Source organism: Brachyistius frenatus, unplaced genomic scaffold, assembly GCF_029030835.1.
Source record: "Brachyistius frenatus isolate BFR_SWC_R1_liver_20210118 unplaced genomic scaffold, ASM2903083v1 Contig_96, whole genome shotgun sequence".
Lineage (NCBI taxonomy): Eukaryota > Metazoa > Chordata > Actinopteri > Embiotocidae > Brachyistius > Brachyistius frenatus.
The window spans coordinates 236,716-258,896 of record NW_027210695.1 but is presented as its reverse complement, the minus strand read 5'-3'; the positions used below and the strand labels follow the sequence as shown (position 1 = coordinate 258,896).

The 22,181-nt window shown below is 42.5% G+C and overlaps 2 protein-coding genes across 4 annotated transcripts in view; one reads left to right on the top strand and one right to left on the bottom strand.

Annotated features, from left to right (window-relative positions):
• LOC138628186 (fatty acyl-CoA reductase 1) overlaps window positions 1–15,295 on the top strand; it is a 50,184-nt gene extending 34,889 nt beyond the window's left edge. The window contains exons 3-12 of the mRNA XM_069711078.1: window positions 162–337; window positions 4,306–4,485; window positions 5,709–5,886; window positions 7,580–7,624; window positions 7,758–7,876; window positions 9,253–9,320; window positions 11,535–11,706; window positions 11,813–11,942; window positions 12,720–12,847; window positions 13,438–15,295. Of these exons, the coding sequence (XP_069567179.1) occupies window positions 162–337; window positions 4,306–4,485; window positions 5,709–5,886; window positions 7,580–7,624; window positions 7,758–7,876; window positions 9,253–9,320; window positions 11,535–11,706; window positions 11,813–11,942; window positions 12,720–12,847; window positions 13,438–13,600 (1,359 nt within the window). The 3' untranslated portion in view covers window positions 13,601–15,295. The remainder of the gene's footprint in view (window positions 1–161; window positions 338–4,305; window positions 4,486–5,708; window positions 5,887–7,579; window positions 7,625–7,757; window positions 7,877–9,252; window positions 9,321–11,534; window positions 11,707–11,812; window positions 11,943–12,719; window positions 12,848–13,437) is intronic.
• Window positions 15,296–16,642: 1,347 nt separating this feature from the next.
• LOC138628179 (endoplasmic reticulum-Golgi intermediate compartment protein 2-like) lies at window positions 16,643–21,223 on the bottom strand. Of its 3 annotated transcripts, XR_011311449.1 has the most exons (15): window positions 21,096–21,223; window positions 20,504–20,637; window positions 20,299–20,407; window positions 20,158–20,204; window positions 19,971–20,038; window positions 19,778–19,818; window positions 19,158–19,259; window positions 18,885–18,980; window positions 18,685–18,740; window positions 18,169–18,267; window positions 17,871–17,968; window positions 17,622–17,784; window positions 17,319–17,398; window positions 16,922–17,224; window positions 16,643–16,875 (listed from the first exon to the last, which is right to left on the bottom strand). XR_011311449.1 is itself a non-coding variant. In XM_069711057.1 (14 exons), exons 2-14 carry the CDS (start codon window positions 20,607–20,609, stop codon window positions 17,144–17,146), a joined length of 1,146 nt encoding a protein of 381 aa, XP_069567158.1. In that variant the 5' UTR covers window positions 20,610–20,637; window positions 21,096–21,223; the 3' UTR covers window positions 16,912–17,143. The 3 variants fall into 3 exon arrangements, 2 of the variants coding, with proteins under 2 accessions (XP_069567158.1, XP_069567159.1); XM_069711057.1 differs by lacking the exon at window positions 16,643–16,875 and having other exon boundaries at window positions 16,912–17,224; XM_069711058.1 differs by lacking the exons at window positions 16,643–16,875; window positions 20,299–20,407 and having other exon boundaries at window positions 16,912–17,224.
• Between the last annotated feature and the right edge of the window lie 958 nt (window positions 21,224–22,181).

The window sequence follows — 22,181 nt, the reverse complement described above, 5'->3', positions numbered from 1 at the left end:
GTTTCACTGGCATTCCTGCCCTGCAGCTCTTGTGCATTATAAATGGCACTCGAGTGAAACACTCCGTTTGTCGCCTCGCATTTCATTGATCGCTGCTGATGAATGAGCCAAAAGTATAAACATCTTCCTGTTTTGCGCGTGTTGTCTAATGTGTCCGGCAGCTTTTCGACCGGGTGAGGGAGGACAACCCCGATTTCCACCAGAAGATCATCCCAATCAGCAGCGAGCTGACGCAGCCCGGCCTGGCCATCAGCCCAGGGGATGTGGAGAGGCTCACCGCCTGCATCAACATCGTCTTCCACTGCGCCGCCACCATCCGCTTCGACGAGCCGCTCAAGTGAGGATCACGTGGATTTCTTTTAATTTTTTTTGTTTTTGTTTTGTTTTTACGCATGAACACGACCATACTCGACATTTCACTCTCCCACTTTTACACAGCAAGTCCTCCATGAGTCACCGCTGCTTTTACTGCTTCCGTTCCAGCTCGTCTTTTTTAGAATTTAGTGTAAATGTTCCTCCTAACAAGAATTTCCTGCTTGGAGACTGCGCTCCAGAGGATCTGCAGCCCGTTGAGCAGGCTGCATTGTTTTATTGATTGAAAGCAAAGAGGAAGTAGAACAGGATAAGGACGTTCAGAAATCACAGCGCATTGTAAAAGCGTCCTCTATAGTACAGTGTGACAGGTTGTCAGGACAACAGGTGGTTCCTTCTTTTTTCAGCTCGTGGGATCAAACCAGTAGATACTGACTTTTTAAAAGTAATAGTGACGTGTGGGAGGTGGTTTTAATCTCCCAGGTAGAGCCAGTGCTGTCACTCTAATTAGTGTGATGGTATCAAACTGACATGTGATTCAGATGTTGAGTTGAATTAATTGTTTGAGTTGTATCCGCCGGTGTTGCCAGGCAGCCAATGAGTTTGTGGAAATTGATTGTGATGTGTTCAGAGGTCTCTATATGCTCGGATGACGTCCAGCTTGTTATCAGGCTAACTGTGGTCCTCAGGCTACTGTACAGCTATTGAATCCCGCTGTGGGGGGAGTGGGGGCAGAGTATTATTATACTGTATTATGGTGACCTCGTTATTTTATTTTTATTTTTTTTCATCTTCTGTGGATGATGTGCTGATGCTCTCTTGCATCCGAACAGTCCCGTACCTTACCGTCATTACTCGGCATCGCTCTGTCCTCCACGTGTCTCCTGCCGGACGGCCGCTACAGGTGTTCTTATGTAACTGTAATGATAATGACCTTCTCCCAACCTGGCAGTCTGTCTCCAAGCTAGTCTGACTGAGTTTGAGCTTTTAACCTTTTCTATCTAAACACTGGACCGTGTTTATTCTGTTAATTCCGGCTGCCAAACACGATTATCTAACCTACTACATGAACCATCTTTGAACTTATCTGACTACCATTTAGTCTTTGGGGGCAGCATCCAATATTTTAGGGGGTTCCTGTGTAGCCAAGGCCTCATCTCCCGTGTGCAACTAATGTTGGTAAATCCTGGCTCGGGCCGCGTCTTTTTAAAGATAACATTAATATTCTTTATTTATAGAGCACTTCTCGATAGCAGCTCCAAACATGTGAGTTTTATAGTAACGTCTAAAGTAAATTTTTGAAATATTTTCATCAGGATTCAATAAGAGGGCGAGAGCTGCATCACCCTGCTGGTCGCACAGCCCGTTTTTTATCAAAGCCACAATTTAGTGTGTGTCTGTGGCTGCAACTGGAGGAAGGCTGGAAGAAAGCCGTTTTCACCATTTGCATCCAATTAAAAAAATAAATAAATAAATAATCTGAGGTATAGGAAATGTAATCAGTGCACCAGTGTTTGAAAATGAGTCCTAAAAATGTGCGCTATCCGAGATGGTTTTTTTTGTTTCTTTTTATAGATTTGGTAAAAAAAAAAGAAAATTTAAAAGATAATTCTGATGATCGGCTTGGCTTGTTCCTGGAAAAATAAGCCTTTTGTTTTCTTTGTAATCGTGCATGTATGTGGGTAGATTATTTATGTCTGAGGTGATGGATGACTCGTAAAGCTCCCTTGAAGATGGGTGTTTTTGGAGGCGGGGCGGTTTGAGTGACAGCTCGGTTCGGATGAAGCTGCTGCGCTGGACTCCACACAGATTTAAATTGATCCGTTACTGCTTTCTGACTGGCTCCTTCTAACTTGGTGTCGTTTCACCTTCCGTCTTTCTCTGTGGCCTTCATCTTTTTTTTTTTTTTTTTTCCCGCTCTGTTCACTGTTTCTCTCTCCTCCCTCGCCTCTCTGTCATCTCGGAGTCATTACTCTGGTGTAGCGGCCGGCAGCCCTGTAAGCAGTGCAGGGCCGTAAATCAGAGGACTCCAAGTTTGAGACTCAGTCCAGAGCTTTTCTGCAGGTCTTCAGCCATACTTAAAGGAATCATTCCTGAATATTTAAACATGGATATAATTTTGTTAGTTTTGGCCCTCGTCGCTGGCTGTAATAAAAACATCATACTTTGTGAGGTAATCACTGAGATTTGTAACTGCAGCAACATTGCTGAAGAGCAGTGAAGCGAGAAACATAAGCAATCAGATGATCGGCGTCTACAAAGCGTGGTCATACAAGAACGGTAAAGGACTGTGACGGAGATTATTTAAAAAAAAAACTAACCTGGAAGAGAAAGCAAAGATTAGTGGTAAAATCAGAGATGCGACTTATGGTTGTGTTTAGTTATTGATTCAGCAAAATTGTATTGTCTCTATTTGGTTCATTTAAGTAAAGGTGCCCTGAGAATATACTGCGTTATACAGCTAAAAGGGACGTGACACCCTGCGTACGGTACCAGAAGGTGGCGGGACGATGACGCTCCCCCACGCAAGGCCGTCCATCTCTGCTGCTTCTGCCACTTTCTCAGCCACCTTGTGAGTTTTCCGCCCACACGGATCCAGAGAAGCGGTGTGCCCTGCAGTGTCTGGTTAAACTCTGTGTTTCTTACCGTTGCCTCAGGCACAATGGACTCTGTTATTGCAGTCATGCAGCAGCGCTGACACGGATCCACCGCTCAATGCTGAGGTTTTACTAAGTGAAATGTGTTGGTGCGTGGCCTGCAGGATGTTCATCATCCTGGGAAAAATGACATCATTATTATTTTTTTTTTTTTCCTCTACTTTTTGTTTTGATTTCATTTTTGTCCAAACTACAGTAGAATGCATTTACTTTATCTTCCCAACAGCGGAATGATTTTCTTGATTTTGACCAAATGATTAATCAATTAATTTATCCAGGAAATACAGATACCTTGTACAGTTAATCAGGATACTCGCCTCATTACAGGACCATTGACAGTTTCTGCTCAACTTGAACCAATCAATAGAATCAGTAACAATGAATTGGTTCATCATTAAGATGACCACAGTCATATCCTGTCCCCCTTTTTGTTTACTTTCTAATTTATCATACATAGGGCACATTGGGATTAATAACTTAAGTCAATTATTGATCAAAAATGCAGAAGATTTTCTGCTTTTAGTTTCTGAAATGTGACCATTTTCATCTTTTTTCCGCTGTTTTTAATAAGTTGAATATATTTGAGTTTTGGACTATTGGTTGAACAAAAGACACGCATTGTTTTCTTTCCATTTGTTCTAATTTTTTTTTTTTTTTTATTTCCGAAGGTTTTTCTGTCTTCTGACACTCTTCGTTTCTCTCCTTCTCAACTTCTTAAACACACTTCAGCACTTGGTGGACGGCAGTCTTGTCATTTTACTGATGCGATTACTGGAGAGATTGAGAGGGTTTGGTTTGATGTTGATTCCATCAAAATCACAAGTTTGCGTCAGACGTGTTTTAATTTGGAAAAACTCTGTTTAAGATGCTTAAAAGAAAAGGAAGAAAAAGGGGAAACCCGAGTAAAAGTAAAAGTGAGATTGTATAGTGGGATGATTTATTGGCTCTGTCCTGGTGGAGAGTGCAGAGCTGCACAAAGTAGATGCTCATGGCTGGGTGAGTGGTTGCATGAGCAGTGAAAATGATGAGAACAACACATTTGAGAAGAGCAGATGTTCGCTGTTTTTTTGGGGGGTTTTTTTCCCCTCCCCTCGTTCTGCCTCGTCCTCATTCTCCCGCCTCCGTTTGACTTCATCGGCGTCGTGTCGCTGTGCTTTAAATCCTTTTTCTGCAAATACTCATTAGAACGAAGCTCCCTGTCGTCGGCAAACAAACGTTCTGGCGTGCAAATTCTCAGAGATATTAGCAAACACGCCTAATCTGAAGCGCCCACACACACACACACACACACAGAGACACTCAGCCTTTAACACCGTGTCTGTCCTCTCTCCTGCAGACACGCCCTGCAGCTGAATGTGATCGCCACACAGCAGCTCCTCAGCCTGGCCCAGCAGATGCATCACCTCGAGGTCTTCATTCACATCTCCACCGCCTATGCAAACTGCAACCGCAAGCACATCGACGAGATCATCTACCCGCCGCCTGTCGAGCCCAAGAAGCTCATCGAGTCTCTCGAGTGAGTGGATGTTGGACTGCTTTTTTTCTTTTTTTTTTTTCTTCCCTAAAGACACGAAATCAATTCCAGTTCCGCTTGATTCGTGGAAAGCTGATAATCCACTAGAAAACTCGTCTTCTGCCGCAAGAAACGAGTAAAATGATGTGAAAGCAGGTTTGAATAGTTAAATAGTTGTTGAATAGTTTGTTGCTTTTACATCTCGGACAAGGAATTTTAATTAAAAGAAATGGAGCACCTCTGCAATTCACTAGAAATGATTGCTTCCTTTCAAACATAATGAGGCTTAAGTTTCAATGAAAATTAACCGCAGCGCTAAATCACACTGCGACGAATGTGTCAAAACATTTGGTCTAATCTTACTCCGATTTTTCAGTGCTATGAAACGGATCAGAATACAAACACAGATTTCATCCCATCGACCCGTGTTCAGCTGTTGACTTTGAACAGGATGAAAGGAGTGATGTGGAGAAAAGAATTTGCCGACGCTCTGCCGCTTTTCACACCTGTGCACGCTCAGCCAACTGGCTGCAGAAAAAAGGGCTTTTATCGCTAGCTTGTTTATTTCTACAGACTGCAAACATTGGGCAACACGTGCACCTGTCCAACTGAGACGAGGCTTCCTCTGCTTCGAATACGTGTAAACACAGTTCACTGATCAAAATGAAGAATATAAACAGAAGAGATGTAAAACTCATAGTAGCTGCATGTTTTTGGAGGGTTTTTTTCCCCTTTTTTTTGTTTGTATTATGTATAATTTTGATTTGAAGGGTGATGGTAGGAAACAAGTAGTGTGATTTTTGCTTTAATTTATTGAGTTGGTTTTTTTTATCAATATATGATTTTGAAGTTTCTGTTAGAGACGCATCCTCCTTTTTGGGGGCGAAGTGACAGATTCAGCCTCCTCAAATTGTTGAAACTGGTCTTTTACATTTAGTAAAATCCCCTGATTTAAAAAAGGAAAAAACAAAGGCTTTGGGTCAAAACTCGTGGGCGGAATAAAAAGCAGTCACTTAAATGTAAATTACTTGGTACCACTAAATAGCTTTTAACACATCTTTGTGAGCACGTACTGTTCTTCTGGGGCACAAACCATATTCAATTTAAATACCATCTCCAGAAGCGCTGTAATCACCTGCTGGTTCGTGGTTTAAAGAATGACTCGGTGCTGCAGCTCGATGTCCGTGTTATTCCTCTGACTGAGCTCTTCTGGTTCCTGACATCAGGTGGATGGATGATGGCATCGTGCGGGACATCACGCCGCGGCTCATCGGCGACAGGCCCAACACGTACACCTACACCAAAGCCCTGGCCGAGTACGTGGTGCAGCAGGAGCAAGACAAGCTCAACATTGGCATCATCAGGCCCTCCATAGTGGGAGCCAGCTGGCAGGAGCCTTTCCCTGTGAGTCCCCTCAATATTTTCTCTCGCTCCTCCGTAGCCAAACCACTTTTTCAAATTGTGTTGCATTGCGGTGTACCGGCTGTAAAATACAGTGATTGTTGTATTCATAGGTGATTAACAGCAGAAAATAACTGCGAAACTTTTTTTTGATGCGTCTGCTGCCGGTTGTAGCTGTTGAACGCGCGTGTTTCGCAGCCACGAGCGCCTCGCGTGACTTCTCGGCCCCTCACCCCCTCCCTCCAACAGTCAAACGAATGGAAATAAGATATTGATCGACGTAATCCTGCACGGGTCAATACTGCTCCCCTGTGGCCTTTATCTTAAGTGGCGCGGGATTAAAGCAAATTGGTTAATATTTGTGACGAAGACCTGCTTTCTCAACACGGTCATCTTCAATCAATCCGAGCAGCTGCTGGGGGGGAGGGGAGGGAGGGAAGGAGAGGGCGGGTTAACAAGGGTATAAATGGGATACAGAGGGCGAAGACGCACGTAAACCGAAGGCAGAGTTGAAGAGTGTCGAGAAGTTCATGGGAACTCTGAGGAATTTTTATTTTGTTTGTTTGTTTGTTTGTTTGTTTTTTTACCACGAGAGCTGAACAGTGCACGACTTTCCTGAATAAACTTCTTTCATCCTCAACATTTGTATTTGTCATCGAGGATTTAAGTCACATTTTGGAGCTGCCGCATGTGAGCAAATTGACTTTGAGACCATGAGATGGTGATGAAAGCTCTGATAAAAGCAAGATTTAATCAAATACTGTTTCCGAGGTCAAGAATGAACTTGTTCAGACTACTTCAGATATTCAGTCAACATTCATAAAAACAAAAACAAAAACTGAGCCGAGCAGAAAATCGTCACCTCAATCTTGAACTGAACATGGTTGTCGTTTTGGTGTTTTTCTTCCAATGTGAGAAACACTTTGGAGGCTTCAGCTCGCTTAAAGCCTCCACATCAAATAAAGGTAATCGGAAAGCCTCCGAGATGATACCGCATGTATAAAACACAGGAAAGTTCTTGTTTCTGGTGGAGTCAGGATATGTAGGCCTCGTGTTTGCTCGCTGGGGCTGTGACGGCGCTTCCTGGCTCCGTGCTCAGCCCGCGGTTGTAAGCTCGGCCTGGCAGCGCCACTTCAAAAAGGCCTCGCTCACGCTTGGCCATGCAATCGCCTTGGCAGCCCGTGGCAGTCGGCACTGTGAGGCCAGGAGGAGGAGGGGGGGAAGGGAAAGGCTTATTTATATGCTTGTGTTTACAACCACGACGTGCATCTACGTTCTGTCGTGGTTAGATGTCTGCCCTTCAGACTGGCTCACCGCCACTGACAGATTGTCGTGCTAAAAACACCTCTGGCCCCGGCGGCCTGCTCACCTTCTGTGCCCCTTATCTGCACCACTGAGTATTATTAGACTCGGGATAAGCCTCGGCCGCGGACCACATAATGAGTCACGAGCCCCTCACATTTATAAACCACAGCAGTCCACTACCAGTGGTTTCATCCATTTTTAATGGCGTCTAATTGAAGTCGACACTCACGGCCGCCCCAGCCTCCCATGTTCCCGCGCCACGGGAAGTAACGTAACCCCGAACAGCTGTCTCGCCACACAGCCGGAGCCGCATGTGTCGCTGTGACCGTTATTCGGTCTCACTGCTGTAACCGACTGAGGATTAACGCTTCTCTGTGTTGTCGCACCTCAGGGTTGGATCGACAACTTCAACGGGCCGAGCGGCGTATTTATAGCTGTGAGTAAACCTTTTTTTTTTTCTTTTTTTTTTTTTCTTTTTTTTTTTTTTAAACATGGTACTCTTATAATCCCAGAGCTCTTAAACACAGAGAAGGTTTGGAGTCCCTAAGGTGATGTCGTCCTGTCATCAGGCGGGAAAGGGGATCCTGCGCACCATGAGAGCCAACAACGACGCAGTGGCTGATCTGATCCCTGTGGACGTGGTCATCAACCTCACCCTGGCTGCTGGCTGGTACACCGCTGTGCACAGGTGAGGAAACGCTCCGAACCTCAGCCCCTAATCTTAAAAGATATAGCTGGGTATGAAAGCGTTTGCGAGATTATGACACTGATGCGTCACCGGATACGATGGTCTGAAAGTACGAAAGTAAAAAGAACGGTCAAACTGATGCAGCAGAGGTTGAGATGAAGTCCCGGCTGGAGGTCCATCTTCAACCACGCTAGATCCCAAACACAAGCCCAAAACACTCGGTTCAATCCCACGTTGTGATTTCACTTGTTATTTTTTTTTCACACTTAAACAACGCCAAAGCCACAGAAGGTGTTACACAACTGTTTTCACTCTGATTTAAACTTATTTATATGGAATTACAATTCCTATTTTTGTTTTTACTCCAAAGAGAAACCTCAAATTTAAAAAAAAAAAAATCTTACAAATAAATGAACAAAAGTGACGTATTTAGTTCAGACACTAACATCTGTACAGATTCAAACTGTTGACTCCAAAAATAACAAGTTTTATTCATTCTTCTATCGTTCACCCAAACAGTGAAAGAACACTGATGAAGAGTAGAATAACTTAACCTTGTTTTAAATGAGTGATCGCAGCCCAGTAGAAACTCAACCAGGCATCCTGTTGGAAATGCACCGCAGTAATAGGCATACTGCAGGGCTTTTATAACGGTGCGGTACAGAGATTGAAGTGATAAAAGTAGTTGGAAGAGATGTGCATATTTTGCCCAGATTACAATTTGCAATTCTTTACTGGTTAGTGGTACTATCTTCAGTTTGCATAAAGGAGTTGCACCATATTGTTCCAGCCAATAAAATGAAGAATTTAGTCAAAAATGTGGCACTGAAAAACTAAAGTAGGCTGCTGTGTACAGATGAGGGAAAATAAATGACACGCTAGATCGAGATAAATGTTCTGTGTTGATACTGAGAGACTGAATGAATCAATAAAAAGGAACGAGGAAACTTTTTCTGGTAATAAAAAGGTCCAAGAAATTCTTAAAATTTGCCAAATGAATTAAAAAAGAAAATTTTGTGGGTTAAAAACTGAAATCTCATTATTTCCACTGACAGGTTTTCCCTGGAAATGTCTTACTCGTGACTCACGACTTCACTCTAGTCTCAGCGAAATTGACTCAGTCAGATTTTCCAGACTGGAAACAATGTGAGGAACAATTTGTGGCAGCTACTCTCGTATCAGATAGATGGCTAAGAAATGAGAAAAAAATTTAAAAAAAAACACTAGAATAATGACCCCGTCACATAAAAATATATATATTTTTTTTTTATTGTACTCCAGTTTCTTAGCTTAAACGGATGAAATGTAGACTCGTATATTTTCATAGACGTTATGATGACCTTCACCCCCTCCCTCCCCTCCCTCCCTCTTTGCAGACCTAAAACAGCCTTGGTGTACAACTGCACGACCGGCGGCATCAACCCGTTCCACTGGGGAGAGATCGGTAGGTGCACCGTTTGTTGTCTTGTTCAAAGGTAAATAGAAAGCCGTCACTGCAGGAGGATATTTATAGAGCCGTTTTGTCTGCGTCTGCCGGCATCCCGCAAGAATTGTCATCTCACTTTGCTTTCATCATCACAAACCAATACTGGGGAGTTGTGACATAATATCCCCCGTGATGTAGTTCGGCTGTGGTGTTTGAGGCTGCGGGTGGAGAGCAGCTGCCACCTGCTGGACAGAAGCAGAAGATGGAGTTAAAACACATCGGCGACTCTGAATGACGCGCGTTTGACCGTTCATGAGCAGGTTCCATAAACTTCACTCGATTCTCAGGACTTTGGTCAAACTGGGTTTCAATAAGAAACAAGCAACTTTGTTTTTTCAAAAGCAAATTAGTTTTGTTTTTTTTCCCCGCGTTAAACCATGTAGGGATTTTAGTTCAGGGGATTCCCCCCCCCACACAACTTCAGACAATAAATACTATTTTCATAAAGTTTTATTATAGATTAGATGGATATAAATATTTGAGGTTTTGCAATATTGTAATCTAACAGTTGTAACATTTTTCTGTTAATGTAAATGTTAATTGAATTACATTAAACTGCCATTGATGACTTGTCTGACCCATACTTTTACTAACCTAATAATCATCAAATGAATTGCCTTTTTATCTCTGCTGACTCAACAATTGACGGATTATTTCAGCTCTGCATGAAAAAGAAATTAAAATGACCCGAATTCATAATTGCACAACATACAAGTATAAAACTTCTCCACTAAAAGCTCAAACTTGCTGTATTTACATCGTAACTTCAGTTTAAAAATGTGCTGCACGTTCATGCTACATTTAATGTCACGTCCTCGTCCTTCTCCACAAACACAATGCGTCACACGGCTGAATTGAATTGAAGCTCCGAGTCGTCCTGAATCGATAGAGCACTTATTCTGAGGTCATGACAGAAGCGGTGGGATTCCACATCAAGGGTAAAAACTCTGTTTCCACCCAGAAGATGCGGGATGGCAGTATGGCAGGGGACCCTCAGATTAACAAACATGCTCCCGTCACCAGGGAAATATCTACCAGATGGCTCGTGGCAGGATTAGGTCTCATCCCTGCGACTGGCTGTTATAAAAGAAGAGCTGTGTACTCCGGTCTCGCCGGCGTCGATGAGAGCCTGAGATGAAGCTGATGCAGTCGCCCTCTCTGAGAATATAGTTTTCCCGAATATGAAATTTAGAGAATGACTGAAGGACGATGATGTAGCTGCATGTCGCTCGCAAAGAATTACGGGGTACTCGACTCGAGACCTGTTTTTTCACGACCGTCCCAGACCTCGGGGAGCACCTCAAGGTTAGCGGCGGTGCCGTCAACCGGGTTGCAAGGAGTCGGGCCACAGCTGGCTGTCGCCTCGCATCTGGTCATCTCGGCCTCTGCAACCACCACAGATCTGTTGCCACGGAAACACGCCGCACAGGCCCCAGTTTGCGTGCTTTGTGTGATGTAATGTCTGTAATCACATGGCTGCTTCACACAGCTATGGATGGCCGCTGCAGGATTTCTGGGAGGATGGGGAGGAGGAGGAGGGGGGCAGTGGGGGGGAATCATTGAGTGGCCGCTTGCTGCCCGATATTCCCCCGAGAACCAGAGCTGAAAATCGTGCAATGATTAAAACCAGCCGTGGTTCCTGGAACTCATGATCCTCGTAGAGAAACCACAATCCGTGTGTGTTCACCTGTTTGATTGCTTCTGTTTTTATGGACGTGGAGAACAGGGTTTATGTTCGGTGGCTTTAAAGGAGCTTTTACTTTATTTATTTTTTCCATTGCATCCTCACTTTTCTGCTGACTTTTAAAGCACTGCTGTGCCCAATTTAGCCCCATTTTGCCCGTACATTTGAGTCACAGAGTTTACCGTGGGATTATCTGAAAAGAGGAAGAGACGTTAAACAACCATCTGAGACTTACAATCGTCTGGATTTTTTTTTTTTTTTAATTACACAAAAATAAAATGTGTCTGCTGCATGATTTAAAAACAAACCAAGCAAAGGCTGGATGCTAAAAAATGACACGTCTCCTGAACCGAAAGTTAGTGTTTTAAAGAGCATGGAGACGTGTCAGAAATTAGTTGAAAATCTTATTGACGGCACAGACGTAGTGTATTTTCGTTCTGATTGTTCGAAGAGTCTCCAAAACCCGGTCAACCATCTGAAATTTGCAGAGCACCACGTGATGTCGTCCTTCAAGAGAAACCCCTTGGAGCAGGCTTTCCGCAGGCCCAACGCCAACATCACCTCCAACTACCTGATCAACCAGTACTGGATCCTGGTCAGCCACAAGTTCCCCGCCCTCATCTACGACCTCTTCCTGCGTCTGTCCGGACAGAAGCCCCAGTAAGACCCGCCGCCATCTGTCCCAACTACTAATTTTTATTTTTTTTAAATAATAATAATTATAAAGTTGGACTGTGTTGTAATCTGCACCCCTCTGTTGCTGCAGGATGATGCGCATCTTCAATCGTCTGCACAAGGCCATCGGCCTGCTGGAGTACTTCAGCAGCCAGGACTGGGAGTGGAACTCCGAGAACATGAGCATGCTGATGAGCCAGCTAACACCCGACGACAGGAAGGTACATCATCCACGTACACGCTGCCAATTTGCGGCAAATTGCACGTCTTCTCGGGTTACTGTGAGGAACCTGATGCTTTTCATCTGTCACGTTATAATTAAAGTACCTCAGATGTTCTGAATGATTATAATCTCCTCTTCACGTTCACACTGAAAATATAGTGGCGGAAAATAGACATTAGTAAAGTACTTAAGTGGATGTAGTTTAAGTGCAAGTGGCTCGAAATTCTGCTTATTTAGTTATTTTTATCGTTGTTTTTTTTTGCCTTTTTAAAGCCCATTTATATTTCTAACCAACTACATTTCACAGGTATCTTTATTTTGCAGATTGAGACTCCTCATTCAAAGTATCTGATCTGCATTGTAAATTATAATTTTCTACAGATTAAGTTAACAAGCGTATTAAAATTGTCTGCACTGACCAAACACACACAATTACCTTTATGTAAATACAACAGAATGCAGCAAAGTATGTAACAGCAAACGGTCTCTTTAAGCAGCCGCTATGCTTTGATAGTTTTAGTACATTTTAGAAACAATACTACTTTTAGTCAAAAGAAAATTTGAATGCACCACTTTTCTACTTCTGCATGTAAAGGATCCGAGTACTTGTTTGCTTCTGTTATTTATATGTTGGAGAGAGCAGCACTGACTGGGACTGTAATGTGATAAAAGGCAGCCTGTTGCGCCACCTAGTGAGAGTGAACGGGACCTCACTTTCACTTGCAGCGGCTCTTTGTTTGTCTTTAGTCTCAACATCTCTCCACCTATCTTGCAGACGTTTAACTTTGACGTGCGCCAGCTGAACTGGCCGGAGTACATCGAGAACTACTGCATCGGCACCAAGAAGTATGTCCTGAACGAAGACATGTCTGACATTCCCGCTGCCAGGCAGCACCTGAGGAAGTGAGTCAACAGCACGACGCAACAGAAACACATCATTAGAGTCCGTGTAGACTGCCAAACAAATGTAACATTTTAAGCAAATTAAATGAATTTAAGTTGAGTGGTTTTGACAGAAACACCAGACTTTCACTTATTTAAAATGTATCTTAACTGCCTTTTTTTGTTATTGAAAGCAACACTGAATGGGTTTCTTTTGGGTTTTTATAGATGGTATAAACTACGATTTACTCAGAGACGAGTTCTAGTTTCCATAAACAAAGGAAATGCCATAAAATAACTTATCTTTATTACTTAACACAAAAACATCTATCTGACCAAGTTGAGGAGGCAGCACTGCCTTTAGAAAACGAGGAAAAATGGCTAAACATGTCCTAACAATACGAAAATGGTGTTGAGGAGCCATCATATAACTGAACTGTATTCATAAAATGCCTTGCGTGTAATCTCGTGTACATTTTTAAACTTTACTGTAAAGACTTGAGTACAGACATTCTATGTTTTATCAGTGCCTCTGTTTTTACACCCTCTACCTTTTTGTTTTCCATCTCATTCCTCCTCCTCCTCCTCCTCCACCTCCTCCTCCTCTCCAGACTGAGGAACATCCGCTACACCTTCAACACTCTTTTGGTAGTTTTTATCTGGAGGGTGTTTATCGCCCGCTCCCAGATGGCCAGAAACATCTGGTACTTTGTGGTCAGCCTCTGTTTCAAGTTCCTCTCCTACTTCCGCGCATCCAGCACCTTAACCAACTGAGTCCTCCTCACCGCCTCACCCCAGAGACAGCAGCCCCTCGCCTTTTTTTTTTTTTTTTTTTAAAAGCCGTCAGCAGGAAACATAACATCAGAGACTCCGACATCTGCTGAAGACACTCCGGAAATCCTTCTTAGTGTGGACAAGCAGGGCTCTCTACAGGTGGGGGCAGCTGTTGAGTGAAGCACTCAGAAGGGAGATAAAGGGAGGAAAAAATAAGAGGTCTACTAGCCATGAATTATTTGTTTTGTTTGGAAATCTGTCATCAGTTTGTACACTGTTCAGTCACCAAAACCCCGTCCAAGAAAAAGTGTTGTCGTTCATTTTGTACCTACTGTTTTCTTCTCAAAGTGGCCAATTATATATGCAACAATAAGCCTTTTGTGTGACTTCCACTTTTTTTTTTTTTTTTTTTCCACCCTCTTGAATTTCTGTACATTGCCTTTGCCTTGTGATGATTTTTTTTTTGTTGTTGTTGTTTTTTGGCAGGGGTTTCATACTTGAAATCTGGCAGTGTGTCAGTGGAGGACAATTTCTACAAGATCATTTTGGTTCTGTGTTTTTTACTGTGGGCATCTCCGATTCCTCTCTAATACGCAGGTGATTTGGATATCCGTGTGTCTTGCATCATGTGTATCTACTGCCTTTTAAACATCTCACGCACACACACACACACACACACACACACACACACACACACACACACACACACACACACACACACACACGTGCGCACAAAAAAACTCACCGGTGGCTCGGTTTCGTGGCCGATCCAGATTACCGAGACTAGTATTAAAGCTAAAATCCGACCACACGATCACAGAAACCTACAGATCTGCCACCTTTCCTGCTGTTGAGGTTGTCGCTCATTTACGAATGAGGAAGCCAGTATGTCTTTGAACATAGACCTTGTTTGTTTGAATGCTCATCCACTTTTTGCCTGTTTGTACAGCAGTTTGTACTGAAACTAAGTTTACTACTTTTACATCTTTATACTTGCGTCGAAGGCTAGTCCGACTCTGTGGTAGACCTTGGCAGTGTAGTATATATAAATATGTGTACATCAGAGTGAAGTTTATTTGTATAGCCCAGCATATACTGTACAATGTTTCCCATGTTCCTAACAAAGATTTCCAAGATAAAACCCCCAAAACTTTAGCACATTCGGGAAAGACATTTCAGAGAAATCCCCCCCCCCTTCTCCTCCGTCAGCTGGGGGTGTATTAGGAGCCATAGTGGGAAAATTACAAATTAAATGTATGTTCTAATACTTGGAAAAGCCAAATGAAGGATTAAAATATATCGTGCTAATGAAGTCCAGCCAAAATGGAAAAGTCCAAGGAATGGGTCCAGTTAAACTAGTCCAATATGAAGCTCAATGCTGGGGTCCAAGTAGTGTCTCATAGCCAGACCTACTTCTAATGCTCTGGCTTGTTTGTATTTCTTTAAACCAAACTCAATTGTTTTGTGGCAAAGATAGGCTCAGTGATGGCAAACTCATAAAATAGTCTTGTTTTGGTGAAATTGGCATAAAAATGGCTCGGGACCAAGCAGGCCTGCCTTATTGAACGCTCGGCGGTTGTTCCCCGCCAGGGAGCAATCGTTACCGCCGGTTCCAATATAAAGCTGAGCGTCATCTGCACGGGACAATTCACGCCCCAGTTGCAAATGACTCCCCAACGCAATAAAAAGAGAAAATGAGTGGACTGAGTGCAGAGCCATGAGGGACCCCACAGCGAGCAGAATGGACACCTGTAATTTATTCAATAGACCAGACCTGAACCACAGTGCTAGGTTAGGGACTAGACACGTGGTTAAGACCCTCCTGGCGTTACATCCTTGACCCCAGTTTTGGAAATAAATCTGTAAATAAATGAACATTATTCTTATAAACTACCAAAAAAACTTGTATTTGACTGTTGAGTTCTTTGCTTGAGTGTCTTCACAGGACCACAGAGCTTCCCACAGAGTCTACCAAAAGTATTAAGTGTGACAGGCGAGTTGGATTTTTACTAAACAAACAAGAAAACTGTGTACAGTATTGTGTATATGTTGCAAGGCTTGACTGAGTCAACAAAAATACGTAACGGTGATGAACCTTTTATTGGAGGGGGAAAAAAGGGACAAAACAAAAATGTTTATGCAAAGCCCTCGTCTGGTGTAACCATGGTAACTGTCCTCTTGATTACAGACGGGGATAATCAACCAAAATGTGTGCATCGGTACAAGGCCAGCATGATGAAGCGGTGTCGTCAGCTCGTTCTCAAAGACCTACAGGGCTACTTTAACGGTGTCGGTCTGGTTTGCTCCTCCTGTGTTTGACAGCGAAATCTTAACTGTTTGCTGACTAAGTGCAGAGCACTGTTGGTGTGAACCCCTCCTCCCAGGCTGGAGCTACTGTTATAACCAATGACTTCATCTTATTTCTGGTGTCATTTGCAAAAATGTTGGACCACCTGTATTCCCTGCTCTGACAACACTTCAAAGTCTGCTTGGCAAAACTGAAATAAACTAGAAAAGGAAAAAAAAAAAAAAGTGTGCTGCAGTCTGTTAAACTGCTGACTTGTGATTTCAGGGTGGAAGAGGAGGAAATGGAAAGCAACGGTACCTACAGCTCACAAAGTCCTGGAAAATCCCTTTCAGACATCAGTATGATATATTTTGTTTCTTTATCTTTTCAGAGACCCTCGTGATGTCTGCAGGATTATCTGAGCTCTGGCTTTGAGCTCCAAATTTATGGCAAAAAAGCATACGTTTAAAAACTGGAACAAAGTGCTTAAAAGTTTGCCTTCTTTTTTTTTTTTTTAATACCATTTAGTGCAGATTTCCCAACTTAATGATGATGCTTAATATCTGGCTCATGCAGTACAGTTTCAGATACTTTATTTTGGAAAAGGACAGTGCAATATTCTCTACTTATGTAATTTCATAATTGACCTTCTCCCCCTGCCAGCTCAATCATCATTTTCAAACTTGACTGGCATCATTTCATGGTTTAACTGATTGAAAACTCATCTGATTGTTCTTCTTACTTTACTGAAGAATCAGCTTTTTCCCGCACTAATTCTGCTAAACAAAACAGCAGCGACAATGACCTCTTTAATTTATACTTTAATATAGGATGAAAAACAAAACAATCTGCTTCTACAGAAAATGGAACAAAGAAGTTGTAACATGGCTACCATCACAGGTAGTAAGACTGAAATGAGGTTTGAAAAACACATTTGTGACTGCAGTGACGGAGCACAGTTTCTTTTAAGCGCAATAATCAATGTGAACTCTATAATTTAAGTGAACTGTAAATTGTTCAATAGTCAGTTTGACCAATTTTCAGTAGAAAAACACAATTTCATGACACGGTAACCATAGCAGTTAAAAAAACAACGTAATAAATTAAATAAATAAAGTCGAGATATCGTGTGATGGACTGAATTAAATCGTCTGTCCCCGCTGGGATCTAAAAGCTTCATTATTTGTCAGGTTGCGTCTTCCCCGTTGAACCACACAGGAGGAGGAATCGGCAGTCGGATGGTCGCCGACGAGCAGCTACTCCTGAGGGCCGTCGTCGGCCAGCAGAGGAGTCGGGTGATTGTTCACGTTATTCATCTGGTCGTGTGGCTGCACGTCCTGGGAACAACAGATTCAGTGCAGGTGCAAAGTGTGTCAGACCTTCAGAGTGCTTTCACTCGGAGTCAGAGGCAGTTGCTTCTGCGAGACTCACCTCTCCGAGCCTGTAGACTCCGATTTTGAGGCGACAGCAGATGACGTCAAAACAGAAGCCAACGAGGCTGTGAAGCATACCTTTAAAGAGAGAGAGAGAGAGAGAGAGAAGTCGACTCCAGATTAAATAACTTTACCTAAAATAAATCCTTCATGCAGCATATTTACGTATTTAAATCCCCACCCGTTAGCTAGACTCTCTATATACCTTACTTGTATGTTTCCTATGTAAAAATATGTATCTGTTCTGCCCGTGTTAAACGAAAAAAATAAATGTATAACTTGCAGGTAGAAGCAGATTTACCCGTCGTGGAGAATATTCCCCCGATTATGCCACACAGTCGCACCAGGAACTGCCACAGTGGCATGTGCTGCTCGCTGACCGTCACCATCAGAGAGCTGGTGTCATACTTGACAAAGATGCCCGAGACGCCGTGACTGCCGGCTGCGTGGTTTATCACCCGCTCCTTGGGGGAAAAAAAAGACAAGCCCTTATTTATTTATTTTTTTACTTGCTTCCAATTTGGTGTCACAAAGATCGGCTTTTTCTCACTCGTTCGGTCACGGAGAACTGATGCGTGTCTGCAGCTATCTTGTACGTGTTCAGTCTAGTGGGCACCACTGTAATGAAGTACTGGAACATCTGGTTATCTGCGGTGGAAGAATACGAGAGAAAAGATTTGACATCAATTTCAGAGAGGGACAGTCTACTGGAAGTAAACTGCAGCTGTGGAAACAGACTTGTCATGCAAAAAAACGTCTCTTTAATTCTGTAGTCATCTCTATTGAAATGTTGCGTGGCAGTAAACCTCGCCATCGTGCGTTTCGTCCTCCGAATTGCAGTAACTTACTGTTACGGGTGATTTTCTCTGTGCCGTCCAGAGGATTGATGATGCCCGGTATCTCCTCTCCAAAAGATAAATGGTCTATTCGGTGGGAGAAGTTGTATGCTGTAATGCAAAAATGAGAGGACGCCAGGGTTCAATCAGGGCCGCGGAGAGTCACTGTAAGTGCTCTCGGTGAAACTGGAGCGATGTTGCTGGATTTCATGGGAATAATCCATCAGTCGAAACCTTTTTCTTTTTTTAAAGGGCAAAACTGAGCAATTTTGCGAGGATGCCTAACATTTCAAACGTGAAACATTTAACAGCATACAATCTCTCGCAAATGTGATGATTGTTCCATTCATTCCCTGTGAAAGATTTAAGCAATATGCGGCTGAGACACCCCCTTCCCTCCCCCCGCTTCCCCTGTAATTGAGCAATACCTTATGAAGCGGAGACAAAATAATGTTACCTGCTCTAAGTGCAGATTGGAAAAGACTTTGTAAGCATGATTAGAAGAAAAACAACAACTTTTGAACTCACTCTCGTGGCTCACGAAAGCTGCGATGTGTGCGTGGCCCTGTGGATGGTGGATGGGCCTGGAAAAGACAAAAGTTAAAGAAACGGCTCCTGTGTAGCGATGCCAGTTTTTTTTTTTCCCTACACGGCTGAATCATGGGAAGGAAATTGAACGACCTCTGGCTGTATCTGTCGGGCGCCTTTGTGAATGTTCAGTTTCTTACTTTCCCACTGTGATGTGAAGGTTTCCTGCCACCTTATTGACGTAGACGTGTCCATGTATCCTGCAGGCGTGGAGCGGCTCCATAGAAGCACCCTCCCTGCAAACAACACGGTGGAGCATAGACCTTGTTTAATAAAGGTTTACGTAATGTACATGGACGAGACACAGCACGGAGGGCGGCGCTGACTTCTGTGCCAATATTCTTGGCTTTTTATCAAATAAATGGGAAACCGGTCACAAAAGAGAAACATTTGTTTGCATGCGTGAGACTGACCGTGGTGGCAGAGCAGTCGGAGCTCCTTTGAGGACAGTTTTGTAAAGGACTTCCTGTAGCGCGTGTTCCTCTCTCAGCCTGTTCTGTATGAGAAGCAACGTCCTGGAGGACGAATGACAAGTTGCAAAACTGTCATTTGCTCGAAGCGTTGCTGCTTTGTGTGTAGAAGCTACGACAGGAATGAAGTAATCCCAGATTTCTTCACGGCCATCGAACACCTGCACACCCGGACCGCAACTTTCAAAAGCTTCATCAGAAGAAATCTGGTTTGACTACATCTGTAATTACGGATTCCACCTTTCCTACATAGTTTTAAAATATTTAATACACAAAACCAGCGTTTCCTTTTCAATAAGCTTCTCAAGGTTTATGACCTTTTAAATATACTATTTGCAATTTAATCACGAAAAAGAAAAATGAATGTGCATGACACAAAATGTTCAAAGCCTTAAAGGGATAGTTCGTATTTTTTTTGGAAGTGGTGTTGCAGGAGGTGCTCATCCATACTCAATAATTCCCAGTTTGCAACGCGGCGGTGGTGTTTTAACATGTTGGCTCAAAGCCGAACTTAAAGTCACACAATAACACAAACAAGAAACAAACAATGAAGGCTAACTCACCTTTGCCACAGTCTCTGTTGTGGAGTCAATTCAAAAATAACCTGCTCAAACACACAAACAGGAGGGAGGCACCTGAGACAGACGGCACCTCAAAATGCCAGAGAGAGAACTAACTTGAATGCTTCTGTGTTTTAACAGTTCAATTAAATCAATTAGAATTAAATATGACTTCATGTTTGGAGACTTCACTCACGGGCTCGTACTGCAGGCCCCTGGATGTGATCATAGTCTCAGCCAGGTCCAGAATATCTGCGCCGACATCTGCCATCAGAGACATAAAATACACGTCACCATGGTATTAACATATTTACATCTATAATACACGTGATTGAGTAACTTCTCTGCGTTGATGACAAAAAAGAAAAAAGTGGGATACTCACGCTGGCATTTCATGGCGACTGTAATGTCAATGTTTATTCTCAGTTTGCTGAAATAAAACAAGAAAAAAAGAAAAGAAGACTGTAGCTATTAAGAAATCAAATCCGTATGAAGTCACAATAAATGAGCATTCAATAAGTTACCTGGAAAAATCCTTGTCAACTGCATACTCATACTTCATCCAAGTATCTCGATAAACAAAGAACTCTAAGATGGCCAGAAGTGCCATGGCACAAAAAGCTATGAGTGACACTGTGGAGGAGAAACAGGAGCAGAGAGGGTTACCTTTCTATCATCTAACCCGTTTGTTTTCTTTTCGGGGTTTGTTTGTTTTCCAGACTTCCTCACCTGTTCCTCCGGATGCTGACGTCTCCACGTAGCTCTCCGACACTTTGGGGAAGGCGTCCAGCTCCTTCACCAGGCTCAGGGCTTTCTTCCTGGACAGGCGCCTCATCTTCAGGTTCGGGGCTGCTCTCCACCTCCTCCATCACAAATGAAAACACAGTTCATGTGACAGTTTGGATTGTATTCACAACACAAGCACGTAGGGCTGCTTATATACTGATTCTTCAGTAGTAATAATTTAATTATGTCATATATGATTATATATCAGTCAGGGGATTTTAATATTTATATACTTTTCCTTGTAATGGAGTATTTTTGCTTCAATGTATTGGATCTTTTATTTTGGTAAAGGATCTGAATATGTCTTCTACCACTGTGAATGCCAACTAATATGAAAATACCTCTCTATTTAAATGTATATATATTTAGCCGCAGAGAAACGGAAGAAAATTTAAAAAAATAAAAAAAATAAGAAAAGATACGTTTTGTATACAGTCAATATTGAGGGTGACAGATGTTCTTCAAGTCGTAAACAGACAATACAGATGTTGTATGAAGTGAAGATACCGACCACAGCCTTTATCATTTATCTTACCTCTGTTACCATCTAGTCAGACGTTAAATCGCGCTACAGCGTCCCTGGAAGTCGCACTCCGCCGGCTGACCGCTGTCTATATATCTGGATTGCAGTACAACGTCCATGATGCAAACACACAGAGGGGGCAGGAGCGCTTTCTTCCTTCGGTGCGTCGTGACGTCAGCGGGCGTGCAAAGCGTGCGCGTCCTACACAGCGTGAGCGAGCAGTTTCGCTCTTCGGTCAGGAGGTGGCGCTTCAACACTAAAATGTAATTCCGTGGCGCCACTTTATTGATTTTAAAAACAGCAAATGTATAATAAATATATATATTTATTTTTGATAGATAGATAGATAGATAGATAGATAGATAGATAGATAGATAGATAGATAGATAGATAGATAGATAGATAGATAGATAGATAGATAGATAGATAGATAGATAGATAGATAGATAGATAGATAGATAATGCAGTATCAGCACAGTAATAAAACTAATTAAATTACAATATCATGTAAATAAAGTGCGAGCTTATATAGCAGTGTTACATAGCATAAACTTGTCAATAATTAGTCAACAAGCTGCTGGGACAATGGTGGTTTGGTTGCATTGCTGTGATGTTTACCTTGGCCATTATGAATATGTACATTTACCTTTTTGATGTCTTGTAATTATAGCTGAAAGTACTGTCTCCTTATGTCTACAAAAATAGTTATTGAAGTTTTTTTTAAGTTTCAAAGCTATTTGAAAGCTACTTTTTACTCTTTATTTTTTTTTGTGGAAACGCATTATAGCTGACTACATATAGACCTAGAAGTTTACAGTGTGCTCCACATATTAAAGGTTAATGCTTACAAGCCCATTCATAGTGTATAACAGTGTTTTTATGTCACTAATTCTTTCAAACTTGCTTGCTTTATGACTATTTACATTTTAAATGAACATTAATGGAATGACGTCAGACTGTTCTATTTTATTATAACATTACAGCTTACTTTCACTTTTTATATTTTTGTCTGAAAGTGCTGTAAATCATCCCTCTTTGCAATGCCTATTATAGCAAGTAAGTCTATTACGCCTTGTTCTTTAGAGAAGTTGTCCATAG

Excerpts from the sequence above, each read along its gene's own strand:
- LOC138628179 (XM_069711057.1), bottom strand. The coding sequence starts at position 20,609 with ATGAGGCGCCTGTCCAGGAAGAAAGCCCTGAGCCTGGTGAAGGAGCTG. Across the intron at positions 18,268-18,684 it reads AGCTTTCGTGAGCCACGAGA|CATACAACTTCTCCCACCGA; the intron begins GTGAGTTCAAAA and ends TTTGCATTACAG. Across the intron at positions 17,969-18,168 it reads AGAGAAAATCACCCGTAACA|ATAACCAGATGTTCCAGTAC; the intron begins GTAAGTTACTGC and ends CTTCCACCGCAG.